At 33.9% G+C, this 25,068-nt stretch overlaps 1 protein-coding gene across 8 annotated transcripts in view; it reads right to left on the bottom strand.

Moving 5' to 3' along the window:
* IKZF2 (IKAROS family zinc finger 2) overlaps positions 1-25,068 on the bottom strand; it is a 178,456-nt gene that overhangs the window by 65,917 nt on the left and 87,471 nt on the right. For 5 of the 8 annotated variants that reach the window (XM_027122225.1, XM_027122234.1, XM_027122242.1 and 2 more), the window contains 2 exons: positions 8,253-8,519; positions 1,711-1,878 (listed from right to left, as the gene is read on the bottom strand). In XM_027122225.1, the coding sequence (XP_026978026.1) occupies positions 1,711-1,878; positions 8,253-8,519 (435 nt within the window). The remainder of the gene's footprint in view (positions 1-1,710; positions 1,879-8,252; positions 8,520-25,068) is intronic. The other 3 variants (XM_027122261.1, XM_027122271.1, XM_027122287.1) reach the window with 1 other exon arrangement.

Below are 25,068 nucleotides of genomic sequence, written 5' to 3'. Positions count from 1 at the left end.
GCCTTGCAAAGCCAGTGGAAGGGGCTTACTTTGGGTGACATCTTTCCCTCCCCTCATTCCACTAGCCACCAACCGGGAGCCCCTATATGGGCCATGCCTAATCTGCATAACGAAACCAATTGTAGCCGTCCAGCTTAGTCTAACACAAAAACCAAGGTGTCTTGACTTCTTAGACACGACCCACAGGGATAAATCTCTTGAAAGAACAAAAAGGAAATCAAGGAAACAAATTGAGATGACTGTCAAATGCCTTCCAGAGGTGTCAACAGGCAGTGAACCTTCTAAGAGCAATCTAGCAATCACCAGGCAAAATTACATGTATACACTAAACCGTGATAGTAAAAACAACACAGTTTTGTAAATTTTGTGACCAGTGGAAATAGATGTTTAAAGTTATATTTCTGCCTCAACTTCATCCTCATGAAAAGCTATGTTTTATATAATCCTTGGTCAACTGAATAATACTTTAATAAGCCAGAGTGCATGGCTACCTAAAGGAAATAACTGTCAGGTCTTAAAAATATCTTTCAAGAAAGAATACTTTTTATAATAAAACAATACCACTTTAAGATATAATTTTCACAGCATAATTTTTAAATAAAATATAATGTGTGATAGTTGGAAATGAGTGAACTGCTTTAAGTCAAGGATGAATATAAAATATATACTTAAAACAGTTTAATATTTGCTTTAATTTCATTTTTCTGTAACAGCCCCAAATTTAAGAGTTAATGTCTAGAATAGTTTTACATTATTTCACATTCACATTAAAAAACTGTGTAAAGCCTTAAGGATTAACAGGAAAAATGTAAAGAAAGATAGTATGAGCATTACCTCACAACCCACAGAACTCTCTAATATAATTTGTCAATGTAGATGAAGATATCACTTCCATCATATCTTCATATTAAAATTAAATTTTAATACGTCATTATGAACAGAAGGAGCATATAAAACTGGCTTGAAGAGTATTCTATATTAATGTTCCACCTTTAACTTCTTAGTTATGGCAATTCATGCTAAAGCCAAATGAAATTCATTCGGTATCTAATCATTCTTTTGCTTGTATGCACTATATTCTGGCATTTAAAATAAAATCAAACTTATTCTAGATTTTTAAATGATGATTTATGAAGCAGAGAAAAGTTTCAGAGAGCATCCAATGACTATAGTTTGAGAGTTAGAGAAACAAGGAGGGTTAAAATTAAACATAAAACACTCTCACCGCCAAGTTTCTAATGAGCATAATATTTTCAAGTTTAAAAATAGTGATATTTGACTTCCCACTGAGGTCCCAGCCCAGGTACCATGTCAGTCAAAATAATATCACAGCTTTCCTCTCCTCTATGGTAACAACAGCACGTAACAATGATATTTTACTAGATTTTCCGTTATTCTGGATTAACCATAATTACTGCATTAATAATTGTAAAATTTAAAAATCATAGAAAATTTATGTAACAGCTGTTTTCTTCAATGGCTCGAAACTCTTCAGTTGACAGTACTCCTTTCTGCCAAGTCTGTAAGCCTAAAAAAGAAGGGCCATATGCATCCTGCAAGATTTGTCAGTTATTCAGTGTACACAAATAAAAATACTGTCTAGCTCATTCCCAGCTACGCACCAAAGTTAGAAGTTACTTTGTGTTATGCTATAGCAGTCTCCTGAGTTCTCATATTTTACTTTCTAGTCAAAGAGTTGGTGGCACTTACCAGAGTGGGTCCTGAGGTGTCCTGTGAGGGCGTCCCTCCTTCTACAGGCATAGCTACAGAAAGGACATTTGAACGGCTTCTCTCCAGAGTGTAACTTTATGTGTCTCAAAAGGTTGCCCTTCTGAGTAAAAGAAGCTCCACACTGGTTACAATGGAAGGGACGTTCACCTGCAGAAGGGGAAAGAGGTGGGGACGATCAAGTAGGTTATGTGCAAGTGACTAATTTGCTGTACAATGTTAACTACAGCCAGTTCTCTGTGCTGAGAATGTCCATCTCCCTCCTAAGTCTTCCAAACCTTTATCTTCCTAGAATTTGCTTTGCTAATACCAAAGTTCCAAACTTTAGGTCAAGTGCCGTTTCAGCTCTTCATGTAAATTTTACAGGATTCCTGTCATTGACTGCAAAGAGTAACAATCATAGCATTGACCACTGGTTGAACAACTAGGTGCCATCACTTTACTGACTTTATTGGTTGCTTTACATACAATATTTCAAACCTCACGATGGCATTACTAATTTGGTATTAATAATTTCAATTTACAAATGAAGGAATGGAAGTTCAAGTATCAAAGTTTCTGTTTATAGTCACAGCTAATAGGTAATTGAGCTGATCATGACTCTTGGTCAATTTGACTACAAAATCTTGCTCTCTTTATTGTACCATGTTATCTCTTAAAATAAATCACAGAAACTTTGAGCTGAAAGGGACCTTTAGTCTAACTCTCCAATTTAGCTGATAATTTTGTTATCAGGGAGCCAAAGAGGTTCAATGAATGAACTAGGTTGCAAAGCTCATTACCACAAAATCTCAAAATATAGCCCAGGTCTCTGGATTCTCCTAGTTACTAACAATAAAACCTGTGGCAAAATTTCCTGATATAATCAGAGAAAATCAAAAGAAAATTATTCATCCAGACATTTCCTGTACATATATTCTCTGTTTCTTGTGAAAATCATTTATTTGATAGAAACCTTTTCTCCTACTACTCATATTGCCCTAAAATTGTTTAAGCCAGAATTATCTGCTGTCTGTTGCCATCAACTGGCTGTTGACAATGTCACTGAAGGTAAAAACGTAGTTTGATGAGGGAGTAAAATTGGCAAGTAGGATCATACGGATAACATCATTAAACCATGATGAAATACTCCCTTTAAACATGTCTATCTCTAAAGATAGACATAAAATATAAATTAATATATAAATAATACAAATATATTAAAACTCAACATTAGGATAAAAATTAAATGAAAAAACAATTCCCTTTTGGTTGAACTGGACCATTTCTGTACTTGAGGTTAGATAATGACTGTAATTTTAATAGTTTTCAAAAAATTTTACACTGAATTGTCATGTTTCATATCTTTAACTGAAACATTCATAATAATAGTGAATAATGAAACCACACTGTATTGGGGGGCCTTTAAAATAATGCAAACTCAGTGATTCTTTTTATTAAAGAAAGCTAGGAGGCATAAATAAGATAAACTTTGGTCACCTTCTGGCAGCTACCACTGCACATTCTATCATATAGATTATAAAGCCCAAGGAAATTGAAAAACTGACAGATCAGGTGTATCTTGAATTCTGTAGTTCTTGCTCATTTTGGAACTAAATGAGATATATACCAAAAAAGAGTAATCTGTGTGTGTGTAGCAAGGGTTAAGGTTTTTTTCTTAAGAAATTTGGAGAGGAAACCTAGGACCTAAGTTTACAAAAAGTCCTATATTGATGGTTGAAAAAGAATTATTCATAATGTTAAAGTTACCTTAAGTTTTATCTAATTTAACTTGGTTGATTCATTTGGTAAAACTGGCAAATCAATACTAAATACAGCTTAAAAAAGAGGCACAACTTAAAACCTCTCATATGATATCTTATAAAGTAATCAAAGTTTAAAAATAAACCTAATTTTGGTAATTTTTTTTTTAATCTTACGCACACAGACACACACACATATACAACTTAATTCTTTTACTTGTTTCAATGGACCAGCAGTCTAAAACTTTAAAATCAGAATTTTCTTCTCCCCACCTGTGTCATGAAGTTAGTAATAAAAAGGCAGGAGGATTTTATTAATGAAATTTTCTTACTCTCTAAAAGGTTAATAGCAAATGTAAATTACACATTTTACTAAAAACATTTGATTTTACTTTTGAAATCTATGTAGGGTTTCCCAGGCAATAACAAATTAGTACTCAATAACTTAAAAACAAATTAATGTGGTGAACAAAAATATTTGAAATCATGTTTTGCCTTTGGAAAATACTCCTGTAGCATGCTAACTTTGATTTTCTTTAAGCCTCCTAAAGTCTTTGAGCTGAAATATTTAAAAATTCCTAATTTAGGTTTCTGAATTCATCATTCAGAATAATGCTAATCTAAAAAAATTATAATAAGGATCATTTTAAAAAAATAATTTTTAATTTACTTAATTGAGTTTTATGAGACTAATGACAGGGTAATTTAGTTGTTAGGTTACATTTATAAAATATTCCAGATATCCTCAAATATTTTTTAATAAGAATTACTTCTGAATTTATATGATCATCTTTAAAGGGGTAGGAGAAATGTCTAGTTATATCCAGAGACACTGCCGTGTTGCTGAGTGAATAAGTCTTAGTGTGAAGGCGTTTGCTAATTCTGTTCCCATGGCCAGGGGAAGTAAAGAAAGAAGCATGATGAAGGTAATCAGTCATGTGCCCATTTTTGATAAGAGGAAAGAGACTATGATAATAATGCACTTTGATTTCAATCAGATGAAGCTTTAAGAAATACTGATTTCCCTGGCCTATTAATTTCAGAGGTATGTGTAAAATCTGGTAACTAACTGAAAGGTACAGTTGACTACCCATAATGTCTATGTAACTTGAAACAACACATCTTGGTTATTTCTTTTATAATAATTTGTTTTTTCTTTAATAAATAGACTGAATCAATTGGTCCTTTTCAGGTTGGTTTAGACCTTGTCTAAAATATATATATATATATATATATATATATATATATATATATATATTAATCACTTTCTTCAGATGTAAATAAAAGCAAATTTCAGGAGAAACCCACAAATTTACTAAATACATTAGTGACATTAAAGAGTAAGTCCAATTCAGAAACATTAAGTAGGCTATTGTATCTGTGATAACTAATCCTCCCATGGGTGGGCACCAAAGTCTGGATTAACAACTCTGGATCCAGGAGAACAATTAAGATGTAGTCACGTAGCCATGCTATTCTTTATTTCCATTCTCAATCTGTTTTTTTTTAAAAATCTTCTAATCTACTCAAGGACCGTTTTATTCACTGGGTGAAGTTATCTACCTATTATGGAATAAATTATATTTCAATATTTTATATACTTTCATAAACATATTTCTAGATCTGTGTTTATTCAACTGAAATGCAAGTATACATGCATCAATTTGCTTTGGTGAATCAAAGACAGAGGGTGTGCCTGTGTTGCATGGAACAACCACCTACAAATATGAAAAATCCCAACCATGTGTAGAGAGGGCCTTAGAGCAAGAGAATGGCTCTACAAAGCTGCAATGGACAAAATATGATGCTGAAAACTTAGTTACAAAGATAACAGTACTCTACCCCAAAGAGATGCAAAATTAAGTATATTCTACATTTATAGTGTTTGTATCAATTTGTGTTTATGCATGAATTGATTTACTACCCCTATTTCTTTTCTTCTCCCTGCATTCCCAGTGAAGAGTGCCTGGAGTATCCGATGACAATATTACCTGATTACCTACTAAAGTAGCAATACCAAAGAAATAGCACCAAGCCATTAAAAAAGACGCTGGAATTGGCACTTTAGTAGAGTATGAAAGAGAAAGAAGAAGAAGTGAATTAGATATGATACTCCATGTCAGTTTAATGAATGGGTGGTTATGTATCTTTTTCCACTATCAATTTTATATTAGACATTATATTATATTATAATTTTATATTAGACATTATATTAGACATTCCATGAGCTAAACGCTCATAGAAACAAGCATATGTTTCTCAAAGGTTTTTAAGGATTTAAGACAAAGTCTTTTATACTAGCAAGGTATAAATAGTTGGTGAGAGGGGGAAGTTCTAAAATGAAGACAGTTCATCAAATTAAGGAGAAAACATTTGGTTAATGACTATATTCTGACTATATATATATTTTCCAATCTATAGAAATACAAGTAGACTTTCTATTCTCATATTGCTAAAATGGAGTTGAAAATGTCATGACCCACTCAGATGTATAAACTGGGTCATCAGAAATACATATAAAAATGGCTAATTTAAAGACACATCATCACAATTTCACGGTTAACAATGTATGGCAGGTATCCCAAGCTCCTCTACGAATGGCTAGTAACTTTAAGAAAAACCTCCCAGATCTGAGGAAAGTGTAATAATTTTTCCAGTACTCTAATAAATATTTATTAACAATAAAAGTTCATAGAGTTCCAAGAGTACTTTAAATAGTTGTTCAGTCTATTTTCCTTGCCTTTACTAGCTGAGTGAATCCCATACTCCTAGGACTTGTGGAAATCTGTATAACTATTTAGAAACACTTTCCATGTTAGTTAGATGGTTTTCAACTCTACTAGAGTAAAAAATATGAAGTGGACAGTACAGTAGGTATGCAATTGTTAACTGTGTTTACAAACCAACAATCCTCATGAAAATCACTGCAGTTACAGTAAAACATCAATTAACCTAAATTTTCAACAGAGTATATTCAGATTCTTTGAATATTCTTAACTCAGACCATAAAAGGTTTATTAAATACCTTACAAAATTTTTTAAAATATATTTTTCAGCCTTAAAATGAACACTATATGCAATTCAACTGAAAAGTCATTAGACTAATTTTGTTTAGTTTCTACATTGCTAGATGGGAGAAGTTAGACATCTGAGTGTTATCTTCCTCAATATAATCACTCTGAGATGATGAATACATCGTAACTTTGTGGAACTCTTCTTTTAGAACTGCAGTTGGAATTACTTCATGAGCATAGAAGAAAAGTAGCCTCACTACTTTACAGCCTTTTCCTTTTTTTCTTATCAAATATGGTACCAAGCTTGATCTTTTAATTTTTCCATGAGACATTTTTAAAAATTAAAAAAAATTTTCATTGGTAATACAAATATTACTATAAACTTAAAAATATTTTAAAATCATGATGCTATTTAAAAAGGAAATTCAAAACAAAAAAGTAAAAATGTAACTGACTATATGGTTGGATAAGAGTGTAAGCCCTAAAGCTGATGATTTTGTTTAAGATAACACTGATTTTAATGTGTAATTTCTCACTATAATTAAAATATCAGCCTTATAGTAATACCTCATCATAAAATATTGATATATTGATATACCAAGAATAGAAAATTGGGACAAAACCACTCTGGACATCAGGAAAACTTGATCCTAGTCTCACAATGCCCTTAACCACATAAGGGATCATGGATAAATCACTTGACTGTTTTGGGCTTCAGTTTCTTGATGTGTAAATGAGAGGTGTGGACTAAGAAGACATCAATGTCCCTGGTATCTCTCATGTTTTAAGCATCTACTTATGAAATTGATTATCTAGAAGTCAATCTTTTAAATCAATGTCTTTACTGTGATTTCTCTCTCTTCCAAAAGAGTGTCATATTTTAAAACTTGGAGTGTATGAGTTATTACTATTTTGCTGTATAATACTACTCTGCATTATAGTTTAAGCTATCATTACCTTTAAATCAAATTTCATATAAATTTGAATTTTTCTGGGTCAATGATCTGCCTACCTTGTCACAATCTCATTTCTTGTGTTTTACATTAAAAAGAAATTTTAAAAAAATTTTACCAAAGGATTTGAAGAGGTTTAAATAAGGCCTTCTCACTGAGTTGGTTTTTCACATTACTCAAAGGTCTAAAAGTGTATATTAAATTAACCTGAGGTCTCTTTCCTCACCTGATTCTGTGATTTCACATTCCTACCACCCTTTGCTGTATTCTACCCTACGTATCTCCTTGCAGGAGTTATAGTTAAAAGTTACAGGAAGATGGTGACATCCTGGAACTGGGGGAGATAAATATCTGCCTCCTGCAGAGACCCATGGTAGGCAAAGATTGATTGGAAATTGTATTCCAAGAAGTTAACTAGACAAGATGAAAATGATCAACCCTTAATGCATGAGTACCATGTTATAGCAAACTCTATTACCTGCCCATGGGTATGGTAAAATATGTATAGGAATACAAAAAGATCAAGTTACACAATGAAATTCTCCTATACCTTTTGAACCCTTATCATATTTTTGCTATATTAAGAACTGTGGAAACTGAATCCCAAACTTCTTTTTGATATGCTATTCAGATTTGAAGGCTGGAAGTCAAGACCCAGGCTACTCTCTGCTTTTCAGCAATCCAATACTAGCAGAATTCTGAAAAGGTAGTTTCACCATTGCCACCCCTGAATAAAAAGGAAAGAGAATAGATGTCAGGTAATATCAACATCAGATGTCACAGGCAGTCATCAGGTTATTCTTTCAGCTGCTTACCAGTGTGACTCCTTTTATGTACCATAAGCACATTGGGCCCAATGCAAACCATGCCACAGACGTCACATTTCAGTTTACCATTCGGAAGCCGGATTCCTCCCTCGCCTTGAAGCTCCTGGACTTTCCTGTTGTCTGCCACCTCGCTGCTTTCAATTAGGGGTTCTTCTAGGCTGCTACCCTCATCATGGCCCCTGATCTCGTCTTCGCGGCTCAGGGGTTTCCTGTCACACTCTTCATCACTCTGCATTTCTAGCTTTACTGAATTTGCTGTAATTTAAAAAGAAGAAAGGAAGACATTTTAAATGCATGTTATGTGTTGTCACCTACATCTCTTTTCCACCCACTGCCATTCTATTAACATGGTTGAGAATGCTATACTAAGTAGAATATAGTCCATCCCCCATGCAATGTTAGTACATACTGTGTTCTATGATATTTCCATGAAGCTCTGGCATGAAAGTGAAGATGGCTTAGGAAAGCTCAGTATCAACTGGTATTGTTATACTTTTGAGTTTGTCACTAAGGCTACTAGACTGAGGTAGGATTATGAAAAAGACAAGATTAGATACTACTTAACCCATTGAGCTACACCTCTTCTGAATGTAACAATCATTATATATACACTTCATAGTCTCTGTTTTCCATTAGGGTACTTGCATAAACCTGTTTTTTTTTTTCTTTAACATCTTTATTCGAGTATAATTGCTTTACAGTGTTGTGTTAGTTTCTGCTGTATAACAAAGTGAATCAGCTATCTGTATACATATATCCCCATATCCCCTCCCTCTTGCCTCTCCCTCCCACCCTCCCTATTCCACCCCTCTAGGTGGTCACAAAGCACTGAGCTGATCTCCCTGTGCGATGCAGCTGCTTCCCACTAGCTATCTATTTCACATTTGGTAGTGTATATATGTCAACGTTCCTCTCTCACTTCGTCCCAGCTTACCCTACTCCCTCTCTGTGTCCTCAAGTCCATTCTCTACGTCTGCGTCTTTATTCCTATCCTATCCCTGGGTTCATCAGAACCATATTTTCTTTTTATTCTATCAAGAGAAACAACTCGGGATCTTAATCCAGCAAATAGCTTAGACGTATGAAGGCACACTGTCAAGGCAAATATCCTAAAATCAGACTAAACACATATATTCAGTTGAGAGCTGTATAAATGAAGGGCAGAATGCACAGAACTCACGTGCTCTTAAGCTACTCTTTTTTTTCCTATGTGAAAAAAGTTCTCTATGGAACATATTAGTCTGCAAATCAAAGTATTCCAACTTTAATCTATGCACACCAAAAAGCCGTGAATGACAGGAATGGCATAGCATGCATGCACGCACTTGTGACTGTTAAGAAATTCAATGCCTTCTGTTTGCTGTTTTTGGATCATCCCACAGAAAAGTTGGAATTTTGTTAGCACAGCCCTCATTATGTATTGCTGACAGAGTCCTTTCACAAGAGAAACAAGCTTTAAATGAATACCAGTTTTTTATCCAGTGATCTTGAAAATGCCTCCAGAAACCATATCAAAGTTACTAAGCAAAACAAATTATTTGGTATTTCTTGAACAGAGGAACTATTTTCATAAAAAGGAAGTAAGTTCTTTTTACTGCGATTGTTTTCTTAGAGAAACCACCCCTTCTGTGATTTGTCGTTAGTACTCATGATAGGTAGTATATATTATCAAAATGACTCTTCCCTTGCTCCCTCTTTGGAACTCCCCTGTGAACTACAGGCAGTGTGGTACAATGTGGGGATCACTGGATTTAGTCAGGAGAACTGGCTTTGACATTTACTGCAGTATAATCTTGAACTAAGTATTTAACCTCTGAATCTTACGTCTTTCATTTGTGGAGATGAATTCAGATTACAGAATAAAGTTTAAGCAGAATAGTTTAGCTATTAAGAGTGAAGATCCTAGCAGTGGCACTTAGTAAGCAGTGTCACCTTCTGCAAGTTACTTAAGTTCTCTATGTCCTCTACAACACTGGGACGATAACGGTACCCACTTCCTAGGGCAGATATAAGCATTAAATGAGTAAATATAAAAAATGGGCTTACTATTATTTTTCTTTGGACATACAGTGCTCTTTTTATTCCATAAGGTTTTTGTAAAGATCAATTAACTTATAGTATGTAAACTATCCCAAGATCTGCAAAGGGATAGACAGCGTTCTTGCCTGATCTCTAATAAAATATCTGCTCCCTTGAGTTTTACCCTATGTACAAATTAGGACTGCTTTACTGGGTTTTGAGAAGAGTAAAGACAATATTTTTCCATCTTAATATCCCCAGTATGCTAAAGAAATCTGTGGCATATAGGAGGTATTTCAGGCAGTATTCCCTGAGGTATTTTACTTGATTTAGAATCTTCTTTCTTTAAGCTTTTTAAAAATATGTTTAAAGTATCCATTAACATAGCAACGAAAAATTAATCGTCATAAAGGATAAAAAGTGAAAATTAAGTCCTTTTCTACCCAAAGTTCACCCATTCTTCAGTTCTGGTCTCGAGAACAACCCCTATCCTTGTCTTCTGTTTAGAACTGTGTGTGTGTATATGTATGTGTGTACATGTGTGTATATATAGTCTCTCTTTTTACACAAATTGGACTGTACAATTTATCTGACTTTAACTTTCCTTTCTTCAATTAACATCTGTTCAATATTTTCCATACATAGGAATCTACACTGTTCTTTCTAATACCTGCATAAAATCGACTTTACAAATATAATTCATTCATCCAGGCTTTTAAGATTACTTCTTGTTTAGTGCTATTATAGACACTATTGTATAATACCACACAGAACTGTTAATCTGATAAACACTGGTTATTGTACTTCAGATTTTTAATATGAATTTTTTTATTGTGAATGAAGTTGGGCATCTTTTTCTATGTTTAAATGTGTGTGTTTTTTTTTTTTTTTTTGTAGAACTGCCTATCAAAGTTCTTTGCCCATTTTTCTACTAGGTTGTCAGCCTTTCTCACTGAATTTAAATGCTTTATATACTAAGGAACTTAGCGCTGTGTCTGATATGTTTTGTAAAAATTTCGGTTTATCTTTTTACTCTAGGGTATTTTTTGGCATGTATGCTAATTTTAAATTTTGAATTTTTAACATTTTCAATTATGGCTTCTGGATTCTGTGTCTTACTTCAATAGATTTTTCCATATTCCAAGAAATTTTTCCATATTTTTTCTGAGAAGGAAAATTTTTCTAATTAATGTAAAATACTATTGGTTACCCTATGTAGTCCCACATTTCATCCACAATTGTCAGTCATTTAAAAGAAATATTAAGAAGAAAACAAATGAAAAGTATGACTTTATGCGGCATGACTTCATATACCAGCCTGTGAGCAAATTTTCCCGCACATTTAAGTGATGTCCTAAAGATCACAAACTTTGCAGCAATGCCATCATTTACATTCCTGAACTACTCAATATCTGATAAGCTACCTTTAATGAGTATAAGGTCTACTAGCATTTCATTTCGAGAACTGAAGAAACGTATACCTAAAAGAGTGGGTTTGGGGTCTGAAACTATAGGCCTCTTAAATTTCAAAACAGTACCAAATTATGAAGGATATGACTTGATATTACACTAAAGTATCATCTTTTCCCTAGTGAGAATATTATAATATGGACATCAAAACATAGTCTCAAACATGGGTAAATATGTCATTTAACAATGTATTGGATATTAAAATTATACTTAGAATTTCTATCCACAGAAGAATATACTTGAAATGAATATCCAAAAAAAAATGTTTATTAGCACTGAAATACAGAAAAAGTGGAAAATTATAGTCATCTTTTTTCTAACAATATTATACTCTACGGAATTATATGTTTGCCATGTATGGATGTGTACACACTATTACTGTAGTAAACAGTATATTTATTGATATAGTAAATCAATAAAATGAAACACATTTTAATACATACATAGCATAGATTAAGTTTTGCATTAATATGATGGCCTATGTACAAACAAAATTCCATTCTAATTAATTTTTAACCCATCCTACTAAAATTAAGTTGAAATTCTAGGACAAAAAGTGATTACTTAAAGTGGTCTGAATTTTAACTGTTAAATAGAAAAAATTTCTCTACTCAAAGAACATAAAAGAAATTCCCCTATGATTTATTTTTACTGTTTAGGATGTTTCTAATTAACACAGAGCACCTAATATTTTAACTCATTAATGATTAAATTCAAATGTCTGGTAAATTTATACTCTATAATTTATATATTAATAAATGAGTTATATCATAATTATTTGTAGTTACAATATATAAAGCTATTATAATTATTAATCATTGTATAATAATCATAGTACATAAGTTACCAAATCTTTGAATTTTAACTCTTCATATAATACTTCTTTCACAATTTGGTTAACAGAAAGGCATCCTCATAAATGGCTAATTTCTATGAAGATAAGAACTTGCTAGTGTGAGTGAAAAGAAATCTTGTTATTATAAATCTCAATACCAACAATTATTTTTCAAGCTTATTTTCTTGCTACGAAATGAAGAATGTAAAATTTAAACATATCTGTGGGAATTTACATATACTTTTATATACTGACAAGCAGTAACAGTTTAATAAAAACAATATTTTGTCAGAATGAATGATTAGCAATGAAAAGATGTGAAATAAGATTTTAATTGATCAATCTGTTCTTTGTTATTTGATATTGTAGTCACAAATAACTATAATATATAGATATTTGAATATTTTTAATAAATAAATATGCTTAACATAGGTATCTTTTTTCTCAAAGGAGATGATATAGTTCACAGTTTAAAACAAAGAAAAGTCAAATTTTAAAGCATCAAGAAAAAGTTAATTGTTATAGTGATTTTTTTTTTTTTAGTAGACTTGGAGGTTTGTGAACATGGTTCAAGGATAATAACATTTAATCAAAAAGACTTTCATAATCAATTTTACATAGACAAAGCTTTGAATATATTTCATGTTAAAACATTCCACATATATATTTATGCAAAAAATTGCTTCATAATGCAAATATGTTTAGGAATTAAAGCTTTATCCCCCTCTTCTTTATGCTTTCAAACTACTGTTTTTGAACTTTAGGATATAGTTTATAGATGCTATAAAAACGCATGGTGGGGGCTTCCCTGGTGGCGCAGTGGTTGGGGGTCTGCCTGCCGATGCAGGGGACACGGGTTCGTGCCCCGGTCCGGGAGGATCCCACGTGCCGCGGAGCGGCTGGGCCCGTGAGCCATGGCCTCTGGGCCTGCGCGTCCGGAGCCTGTGCTCCGCAGCGGGAGGGGCCGCGACAGTGAGAGGCCCGCGTACCGCAAAAAAAAAAAAAAAAAAACGCATGGTTTAATCACCTCCCATTTACATGTAATCATCCCAATGCTGAGAAGTAAAGAGACTCACACAAGAGCTCTTATAAATGACTCCCAGGCCAAACAAATTTCAATTGTAGAAGTTTCTTCAGTAACCATACTGTGCTCTCTACACTCAAAGCCTTCATAATTATCATTGTTTCGAGATACATAATACTGAGTGGGTAAAGTTACACTAGACTTGCCTTAAATTCAGTAACATGGTATTAAATAAAAGGATAACTGAATAAGGGTATTTACACAGCTAAACATATATAGATCACTTTTTTTTTAAAAAAAAGGCAGAAAACCAAATGGGGAAAAAATTATTTTGTGAAGCTGTTAAAACAACATTATTTTGGTTGTCTATTTCATACTGAAATTTTCTTTACTACTCATTATACTTCGAAAATTAAAGACAATTCAAAACCCAAATGTATACCACTTAAAAATAAAATGGAAAATGAAATGTACAATGTTGTTACATACACTAATAGACCTCACAAAATAGATCTCACCCACCTCAACCAATAAGACACAAGGACCAAAATGGAATTCTCTCTAAAACTCATTGAACCAGCAAATATTTATTGCTTGCCTAATACTTTGCTAAAAGTGATTCATTATGAAGGTTTAAGACTAAAAGCTGAAGAATATTTTTCACTTAAATAAGAAACCTATATTAGCAGGAAGGTATATACCCAGGTCATGAAAGAGTTTATGAGTAAAAGTACAGGAAATAGTTTACTAACCTGTAATTTGAATTTATTGAACAGTACATAAATGTGAAGAAGCTTTCCCTTAGAAATTGGACATTTCCTATTTTTTACACCATAACTTCACCAAATTACCCACTTATGCAAGGTGGCATATGATTTTGCAATGTCTGGCACCTGATGGCTTCAAATAATACAAAGTTCTCAATTTTTAAAATTTGGGGGGAAAGATCATTTTTTACACATATGGTGAAGTATATCCAGTTAATTTTGAATTACCAAATTGAAGGAATAAATTCTATCCTCATCCTTAGAATGAGGTTTTCACAGATAATCCTATCTTTTTTAAAATGTCAAGTTTTGAAAAATCATAGTAACCAGAACCTAAAATATCATTATTAAAATATTTTTTAAAATCTAAATTAAACTTTTTAAAACTTTATTATTAGTATGAGTTGATTCTACTAATCCATGAACAGATTATTGAAATTCCCTAGCCAGGAAAATAATCCAAAGGGATTATGATTTATTTGCTGTATTTGAAAGGATATAATATTTATTGTGATTTATTGTTTAATTTCCAAATTATATTTTTCAACTCAATTTTTAAAGGAAGCAAATACTACGGGAGTTAAATATTTCTTTCACAGTGCTAATAATAAAAGAGAGCTAAAATGCCATTCTCATCAAACTGGGAAAAAAAATCTTTCAGGTGTGATGTATAAGTGGACTTTCATATGCTTGGTTTCTGTTGTGTGAACATTCAAGAGGACACTTAAGGGGTGTTATTACTTATAAGCATTAATTTCTCCAGGGCTATGCCAGATACTTGAAACGGTGTTATACACACTAATTGAATCAATATGTCTATCTAATAATCTGTTGAAGTTGCTTCTGAGCTAATACAACTCTCTCTCATTTAAACTTTCAAAAAAGAAACACCAAACATGAGTAAATCCATGTTAACAGCCCAGCAGCTGTTTAAATAATGTGTTAAAAAAAACAAACTGCTTTCAAAACTCTGATGTAAAGCACAATTATTTACTAATGAACTTACAACCGTCTAAACAATGAAAGTAAAATCCTCACAACAAAAATTATATTAAGGTATGTGCAATCATTTTTCAACAAATTTCCTCAACAAAATTTCACACAGTGAGTAAATAAATGCATAAGTCTTGCAAAACAGCTGCCTCATAACATCCTTAAAGTATTCGTTTTAGAAAAGGTTGGACAAGTCTAGACACTGGTGTCAGTGAACTGCAGCTGAGCCATTTGTAGGTAGCATTCTGTCTGCACATCACATCACCTCATTTTCTCGTCCTCCCCCCACTCTCTCCTTTCCCCAATATAGTTAGACTATGTATTTCTTAAACCTAGTAGGGTAATAGATCAAGACAGTGCTGGTTTCTGAAATATGACTACTATTCTAAAAACAGTGTGGAAGAAAGTTACTCTGCCCCTGATTGCAGGAAATCAGGGTCTTTACCTCCCTTTCTGCCACTTAACTAGTTCTGGGACCTTTTGGGAAATTTTTTTATTTTGATTCAGCCACCTGCATCACCTGAAATATGGGAAAAATAACACTTGATACTCCTGAAAACAGCAGGCTAGATAAAATAGTCTCTTTACACTAAGGGTTTAGAATCCTTTTAATAATAATAATAATAGAAAAATAACAACTTATTATAATTCTTCATGATTTAAAAAATTCATATTGTCTCATTTGATACTCAGAACCACAGTGGATTGTACGCAGGGCAAACGCAGATAAACAAATGGAGGCATGGTTGTTAAATAACCTTCCCAAGGATGCAAAGGTAGTAAATGTGAGCCTGATATCAACTCAAGATCTTCTGTCTCTTAGCTTCGCATCTTCCTATGACATGATACTGCCTCTCCAATTAAACAAGCAACTAATATTAGTATTATATTTAGGACAAATACCAGTCCTAGGCAAATAGATCTTTCAGATGTTGTAAAACTGTGTCCATCAGTTAAAGAGGATACCAGGAATTCAAGACCACATCAGTCAAATAAAATAAAAAGAAGTTTCCACAAACTGAACTACAGAATTAATACTTTCTATCAAGTCTGGGATGCATATGCCCACTCAAAAGAACTACTTTCTAATTTTTAGATTTGCTTTGGTCTTAAGGCAGGGGTAGGTCCATGTAGTACAACTAATTCCTGAAGAATCTGCCAATATTCAATCATTTTCCTGATCCTTGCTTTTTCTATATTCCTTGTCATGCTATGACTTATCAGTGGTAGGTAAAGACAGCCATTTGAGAAAAAAATCAATATAATCAACTTTAATCTCTAAACCAACAGTTACGGAGGATGGCATTTTAGGACTTCCTTTGTCACATTTTGACAGTCTTGTGTCAATGTTTTTTACCAAGATAAATCATACCTATGAGTAGCTCATGCAGTATTTCATTTACATTTAAAGAGATCTTCACAACAAAATAAATACCAAAAAAGTATCCTCTCTACCTCCTTGGAAAAAAAGTAAAACTAAGGAGCCTAGACATCTCACTCCCTAATGGTCTCCCACAGTGCATGCAACCATAAACAGCATGCCCATCATCAGACTACCCATCTTTATTGACCAGCGCAGTGGCACCGCTGTAGCCCAAGGGTGAAGTTTCTGTTTTCTGGCAGACAACTAGTTCATGAGATGTACAACGTGGAGAAAATAAGCCTAGTTTAAATAGAAATGCCATAGGCAAACAACAGTCTATCCCTTTATCCATGCTTTAAATGAATGATTGCATTTGCCAAGTCCTAGAGATTCAATATGTGCCATGTCTTGCATATCCAACTCCTTTTTGTGCATTTTCGTGGGCAACACAGAGCTTCTTTAAGATTCCCCATGCATTCTCACCTGGAACAATTTCAACAACTTTCTAGCTGGGTCTCTTTTCAGTTTTTTGCCACACTCTACTCCCCCAATTCATCGTATGTTCAGTTTTTAGATTAATTTTCCTAAAGCAGAGCTCATATTGCTCTTCTAAATGTCTTCCATGACTGCTCACTGCCTACAAATTAAATACAAAGGTACTGGTATGGACTTTAAGGACCACCACAGCACAGTTCCATCATTGCTCTTGGCCATATGTCCTATTAGTCCCTTAGTTATTCATACTTTTTCCAGTCATTTTCTAGTCATTCTTCCTGGAACTTATCCTATACATCTCTACTTATTTTTCCCCCCCCGGCCCCTATTATTATTTTCTGGAATCTTTCCCCTACTTCTGTCAATATCAGCATACCTTCGAAGCTGACTTATCTTCCACCCTTTTTCATGAAGTGTTTCCTGAGCACAAAGACACATTACAGTGATTTCATTAGTATATTTGCCTTAACTCTATGCTCCCTATGGTGTGAGATTTTTGAAAAGAAATGCTGTCTTTATTCACAATTGTAAAACCATCTTCCCCTTACACGTACCAGGCATTCAATAAATGTTTGTTGAACTGCTGTTGCTGATTTACCTGTCATACTTCTTTTTTAAGTTACATAGGCTATGCATAAATTAACCACAAGTGACAAATAATTATCATAGAATTAGGTTTTAAACACAAAACATCATCAACATAACATTAACTAAAGGACCACTGTAATAAAAGGAAAGACTTTCAGTGCATTACATGCATCACCTGATATTAATCATGACAGCTGCTCTGTGAAGTATACAATATTACCCTCATTTTACAGATGAGAAAACTAAAGCTCAGAATGGGTGAGGTAACATGTCCAAGTCACACATCTATTCAGAGCCAGATCTGAAATTAGAACCAAGAACTGATGACCAAATTCTTGCTATGTCCCCTATGTCACCAAAAGCAAAACAGTTACTAGTTACCAGTAAAGAAAAAAGGATGTCAGTATGTTAAAGAAGAGTAACTTTGAATCGATGTGTGCCATCTGACATTTTCTTTACTGCATGTTGAATACAGGTGTAGTAGTTTGCCAGCTTTGAGTAAAGAGAAATTTGTCTGAAAGCCTGTTTTGGAGGAAGACCAGCTTCCACTGCCAGATTTTCTGAGCATGGATTTTATTTCATATAAGAGCAATCTAGTTTGAACTGGTGTTTGGCAACCATCTGCTTAACATAACTGTGGGAGGTTTGTGAAGCAAATTACATTGTGAAATTCTCTCTTTAATAAGGGGAGTACAAAATTGTTAACCAAACTTCTGTAAGAAGTAAAATCGTTACTATAAAATCCAGCTGAGTGGGCATATTCCCGAAGGGACCCAAACATTAGATTGCCAGAGGTCACTGAGGACGTTTAAACCAGGTCAGAAGGCAGTGCTGCCGGCTCGCTAAAGAGAAAGAGATAAGAAATGGAGCAGGGTTTCTATTACGGAGCAAGGGCAACAGAGGGAAGAACCAAAGCCAGGCGATGCACTTCAACAGCTTTACTGAGCCTCTGAACTGAAGTGACAGAGGAACCCAACAGCTTTCCATACCCTGGGTTCAAATATCCCTGGTTGCCAAAATCTGGAACAAACATCAAGGCTACAGAAGTTCTTTCCCCGATGTTCTTCCATAAACCCTTCACTATTTGTGTGAAATAAAGAGAGTCAACATTTGGCCCCAAGATGCAGGATTGTTTGGTTAAAAATGTATAATCAAGAAAGCGTATCAAGTAGTAGCAAAAAAGAGAAAATTTGTAGTTGTGATTAAGAAAAATGAATCTGAACAGCCACCCAGCAAATTTTATTTTCTGCAATGTAGCAGCGGCAATTTTTTTTGCAATGTTCATACCTGTTTCCTACCCCTAATGAATAGTCAGTCATATAGAGTGCATTTGTTAAAAGGTAAAAAAAATAATTACAAAGCAACATAGGAGGTACTAGGTGAATAATGGAAATGCTGGATTAGAATACCTGTGTTTAAGTACTTTACATATGTGGACATTAAGAAGTAATTTAACACGCCCCTGTTTCCTACCATGTAAACTGGGAATAATATCCTCTATATAGAAGTCATAAAATTGGGGAAGCATAGTCAGTTAGTGCAAGCAGTTAGAGCCTATGGCTGAGACTCAGTACCCTCGGGTTTAAGGCCAGGCCCTTTCATTTATTAGCCACATGACCTTAAGAAACCTCTCTCAGTCTCATTTTTCTCATCTATAAAATCAAGAAAATGATTACCTGTCTCCTAGGGCTGTTCTGAGTATTAAGTACAATTGTATATACAACACCCTTACAGCTATTTTACTTCTTATTAATAGAGCTACCATATGAAAGCATATCATAAACTGTAGGACATCAAACAAATGTAACTGGTGGGAGGGTGTATGTTTACTCCAGGGAAGCACGGGGATGACAGAGAAGGCTTCACGAAGTGGCATTTAAGATAGTACTTACAGGTTGGATATGCTTTATATAATAAAGAGAAGATAGATGGCACTCAAAAGGGGGGCGAGCATGAAGAGAAAAGAAAGATGCATGAATACATGTTGGTTTTGAGTGACACCATTTTTTTCTGGAATGCATATATTCAATGGGTAACATAAATAGAAAATATTTTAAAATCAAAGTTTAAAATAGAGTAAGGCACAAGGGAATTAATGCTTGTAGGTAGTAATTTCAAAGATGAGTGCTGTCAACTTATTAACAGACTGTTTCAACAACCACAGTACAGAAGAGGGATCTCCTTGGAATTTATTCGTTCATCCATTCAAAATTACTTACTGAGCACCTGCTCTGTGCCAGGTACCACAACACAGCAGTGAATAGGACAGATATGGTCCCTGCTTTCATGGCACTTGTGAAATTTATGCATATATGTATATATGTATGTATATGTATTTTTCTGCATTTATATATGGGCAACTGTGCACAGTAAAATATTATGATGTGAAATACAATGACTTGAAAGCCCTTCCCCCAGCATATGCTACTACTATAAAATCTCAGTGCAAAATGCAGAGCATAAGTAATCAAGAAATACTCTCATAAGATCACTATTTCAAAAAGACAGCTTTTTCTGAATTGTAAGTAGTTACTTTAAGCAGTCATCGATCTGTGACACAAAGTTTTGATTATTCAATGCGTTGTCTTTCTCCATTTCTAGAACATCCTTTAACCAGCTTTCTAAAGCTCATAGTTCAAGTATATGAAACATAATTAAAATGATGACATAGTTCTATGTATCATAGGAAGCAAATTAAACAGATATGTCTGATATCATTAAGGGGCATACAAATAGCTTGTCTTAGCTTGTAAAAGTAAGCTAATACACTTATTAGATGCAAAGGAGCCTCTTACTCATTTAAAAAATACTTTCTTTAAAATACTTGATATTTTCTAATCCTATCATAAGTAGACTAAAACTTATACAAACTGAGTTTTATTTCCCCTTAAGTTATGATTTTGTGCTGATCTCACATCTCTGTCACCTGTAATTGGACGGGTTACCTTCTAAGAGACTTAGTTTCCTCATCTGTGAAACCTAGATAATGCTACTTATTTGTGCAGCTAAAATAATTAAAAGCCTACCTGCCTGAGGCCATGATTCTTGAGGTCCCTTCAGTCTGTGGTATATGTGATTCCAGGATACAAGCAAACTATACTTGAAATTTTATGTAAAAAACGATTTGTGTAATCAGTAATAATAATCAGCTACTTAGTATCTAAATATAATTTTCTTTATACAAAAAATCATTGCCAAAACTGATGTCAAAGAACTTACCCCCAATGTTTTCTTTTAGGAATTTTACAGTTTGAGGTTTTAAATTTAAGTCTGTAATCCATTTTGAATGCATTTCTGTATAGGGAGTAAGACAGTGGTCCAGCTTCATTCTTTTGCATGTGGCTGTCCAGTTTTCCTTATTGAAGAGACTATCTTTGACCTACCTGTCTGTTCTTGGCTCCTCTGTTGTAAATTAACTGACCATATATGAATGGGCTTTTTTTCGGACTATTTTACTTTCATCTGTGTCTATTTTTATGTCAATATCATACTGTTTGGATCACTATAGCTTTGTAATATAGTTTGAAATCAGGAATTGTAATGTCTCCAACTTTGCTGTTCTTTCCCAAAGATTGCTTTAGCTATTCAGGGTCTTTTGTGGCTCAATACAAATTTTAGGATTTGTTTTCTCTTTCTGTGAAAAGTGTCATTGGAATTTTGATAGGGATTGAATTGAATCTGTAGAATCCTTTGGGTTTATGAATATTTTAACAATATTATTCTTCCAATCCATGAACACAAAATATCTTTCCATTTATTTGTGTCTTCTTCAATTTCTTTCATCTGTGTTTTATAGTTTTCAGTGTACAGATCTTTCACCTCCTTGGTTAAATTTATTCCTAAGTATTTCCTTTTTTTGATGTTGTTATAAATGGTATTGTTTTCTTAACTTCTCTAATAGTTCATTGTTAGTGTATACAAATCCAACTGATTCTTATATACTGATTTTGTACCCTGCAACTTTACTAAATTTGTTTGTTAGTTCTGTTTTTAGGTGAGTCTTTAGGGTGTTCTATATATAATATCATGTCATCTGCAAATAGAGACAATTTTACTTCTTTCTTTCTGATTTGGATGCCTTTTACTTCTTTCTCTTGCATAATAGCCAAGATATGGAAACAACTTAAGGTTTCAATGAATGAATGGATAAAGAAGACATGGAATATAAATACAACGGAATATTATTCAGCTATAATAAAGAAGAAAATCCTATGTTTGTGACAACATGGATGAACCTTGAGGGCTTTATGATAAATGAAATAAGCCAGAAAGAGAACAACAAATACTGCATGGTATCACTTATATGTGGAATCTAAAATAAGTCAAACTCATAGAAATAGAGAGTAGAAATGTGTGTTGCCAGGGGCTGGAAGGAGGGGAAAATAGAGAAAGGTTAGTAAAAGAGTACAAACTTTCAGCTATAAGATAAATAAGGTCTGAGCATCTAATGTGTAACATAGTAACTATAGTTGATAACACTGTTTTGTTTAATTAAATTTTTCAAAGAGTGTAGAACTTAAATGTTCTCACACACTCACAGAATGATAAATATGTGAGGCATGGACTGTTTATTAACTACATGGAAGGAATCCTTTCACAATGTATACACATATCAATTCATCACAATGTATACTTTAAATATCTTACAGTTTTGTCAATTATATTTCAATAAAGCTGAAAGAAGTTCAGGAAGCTTTTAAAAATAAATAAATTTCTTTATACAAAATATGTTCCTAGGTTTGGGGTTCATACAAAAATCTTACTTTTAGATCATATATTTAAAACCTCTGGGTTTAAAACAGCATCCCTAAATCTACCCATTAATGAATTTCTGAAGGTCACAGGTAAGAGTATGTTGAAATGTGAATATATGTATTTATACATATACATAGTATATATACTGAAAACCTTGTTGGTATGTGTGCAGGATGTTCTTTATTAAGCAATAAATGTTAGCTACTTAAGCAGAAGATAGTGCAATGTGATGAGTGTGCCATCCCCATGTGTTTCCTTCAGGTGAATACTTGGCTGGCATCCAGAAGGGAAAAAAAAAGCAAAACAAACACAACATATTCAAAACTTTAAAAATAAGAGTGCTACAACCTTCAGAGAAAGCACGAGGTCCTTGATTCAAATAATGCTATAAAGACTCTTGAAATTTTCCTCTTTTCTACCGCGTCCCTGTCAGGATGTGAACCCTGCCATTATGTATGGCTTGCGGCTATTTGCAAGTTTCCTCCCCAACTGGGACTAAGGGGGAAATGTGTGACAGTAGGGATCGCCTCAGCACTTCACAGGGACTCTACAAGCGCAGTGATACCAGCTACCTTGCTCCCTGTGACAACCGGCCACCAGGTTTCATAGGTTAAATTTCTGAAAGTAATACAAGTTGTTAGTTTTAGAAGCCTAGAGTTTTTCTTTGCTTGAACCATTACAAGGCATTTTACTTCTTTTCCACCTTCAAAATGGGTGAAATTATTTCAGGGGCACAAGATTACCCAAATCTATGATTTCTGTCACATGCATCTCACAGCTTACTGTCCTCTTCCACATTCCTAGTAGGCTGCCTCTGTGCAAGGCAGCACATGCTTACCAAAAGCACCTCATTCTGTGGAAGCTGTCAGCAATTACTGCGATGAACTTTAAATCTTTTTCCTCTAACTACTGGAGTATTCCAGAAATAATGACACAACTTCTCCCTGTTTTAAAATGTCAAGCTGACCACTCAGAAATTCAAGCTACGTTTCTCCAGGAAGGCCCAAATGATAAGACATTTTATGAGCCTTCCGTTTCATCTCCTGTTCCATTACTACGCTGCCTTAACACCTTCATGGTGTAGCAACACCTTCTGAGACAAGCTGAAACTCAAACAAACCACAAAAGCTGACACCTCAACAAAGTTAACAATATGTGCCTGGCAAGTATAAGTTATATATATATTTTTCCTTTCCTTGATCTGATACTATCATTTGAATTAATTTTATTTTCTTCCTTTAGTGCTATCTCTAACAGTTTGAATCTGTTGCATGATTAATTTAATTGTGCAATAATATTTAAAAATATATATACCCAGTATACTCTGTTATTTTCATGTATTTCAGGATCAAATGTATTTTTAAATGTCTGGCTCAACATTCACACTCAGAGAGAAAAAAAAATCTCTCCAATATTTGAACTACCTTCCTTAAACTCATGAAGCTTTAAACTCCCAGCTGACACCAGAATTAGAGATTTTCAAGGTTAATGGGAATGCAATAAAATCTTGATGTAGTTTTTCAGATAATATAGAAAGCATATGACTTATAATTTTAACTATGCTCAATTTTGGCAAAGAGAGGTACATTATTAAGTAAGAGATATATAAAGATCAAGTAAGGTTTAAATGTCATATCTTTAACCATACAAAGGAAACACAAATTAAGGTATAGGATCCTGATGAATAGCTTTTACAGACAATATACTTCTCTCTTCAGATATTAAAAATCTTGTTATTGCTGACATCTAATATAAAGTGTGTGTTTGGGAAGGCACTGGCTTGTATTCCAAGATCAGGGAATTCACGGGCTTTCCTGATGCTGCCTTCACATCATCCCTTTCCCATAAAAATAAATAAGCAAACCCCTTCATTCATTCAGTGCATATTTATAGAGTGCAATCTATACACTAGACACTGCTAAGTATTGGAGATACAAGGGCAAACAAGACAAGCATGGCTTATAATACGATTGAGACAGAGACGATCGCAACAATGTAGGTTGTCCTCTGAGAGGAACAGAGTGCCAGGGGAATACAGGTCTCAGTGACAAGATACAGAATTTGAGAGGAGGAAAAGGAAGACAGGAGAGCCAATGATGGTGTCCAGGTCGCTCAAAACATTACTACTGAAAAAGAAAAATACAAGGATCTCTAAGGTTAAATCTAGTTCCAGTGGGGCCATATGAATTCATTCATTATGTGGGCCAGTTTGAAATGGCTAACTAGCAATGGAAGGAGTAGGTGAAAAGACAGGGAGAAGTACTAACATCTAGAGAAGGCCCATTTTGTTGCATGTCCTTCAACATTAGCCATTTAATTCCCAAACTTTGTGGTAGATATTAGCTTCATTTTATAGAAAAGGAAGCTGACGACCAGGACCACATCATAAGGCTGAAAAATACTGTCTCTCTGAAACCAGCCAAATACCCTCATGATGTATTTCACTGGGTACAAAGGGAACCAAATGGGGGGAGGTGCCCAACGTCCACAGATAC

This window comes from Aethalodelphis obliquidens, unplaced genomic scaffold (genome assembly GCF_003676395.1).
Source record: "Aethalodelphis obliquidens isolate GAN/ISIS:26980383/991018 unplaced genomic scaffold, ASM367639v1 scaffold2, whole genome shotgun sequence".
NCBI classification, from domain to species: domain Eukaryota; kingdom Metazoa; phylum Chordata; class Mammalia; order Artiodactyla; family Delphinidae; genus Aethalodelphis; species Aethalodelphis obliquidens.
Note: the sequence above shows the minus strand (reverse complement) of the source record. Positions and strands in the feature narration are given on the sequence as shown.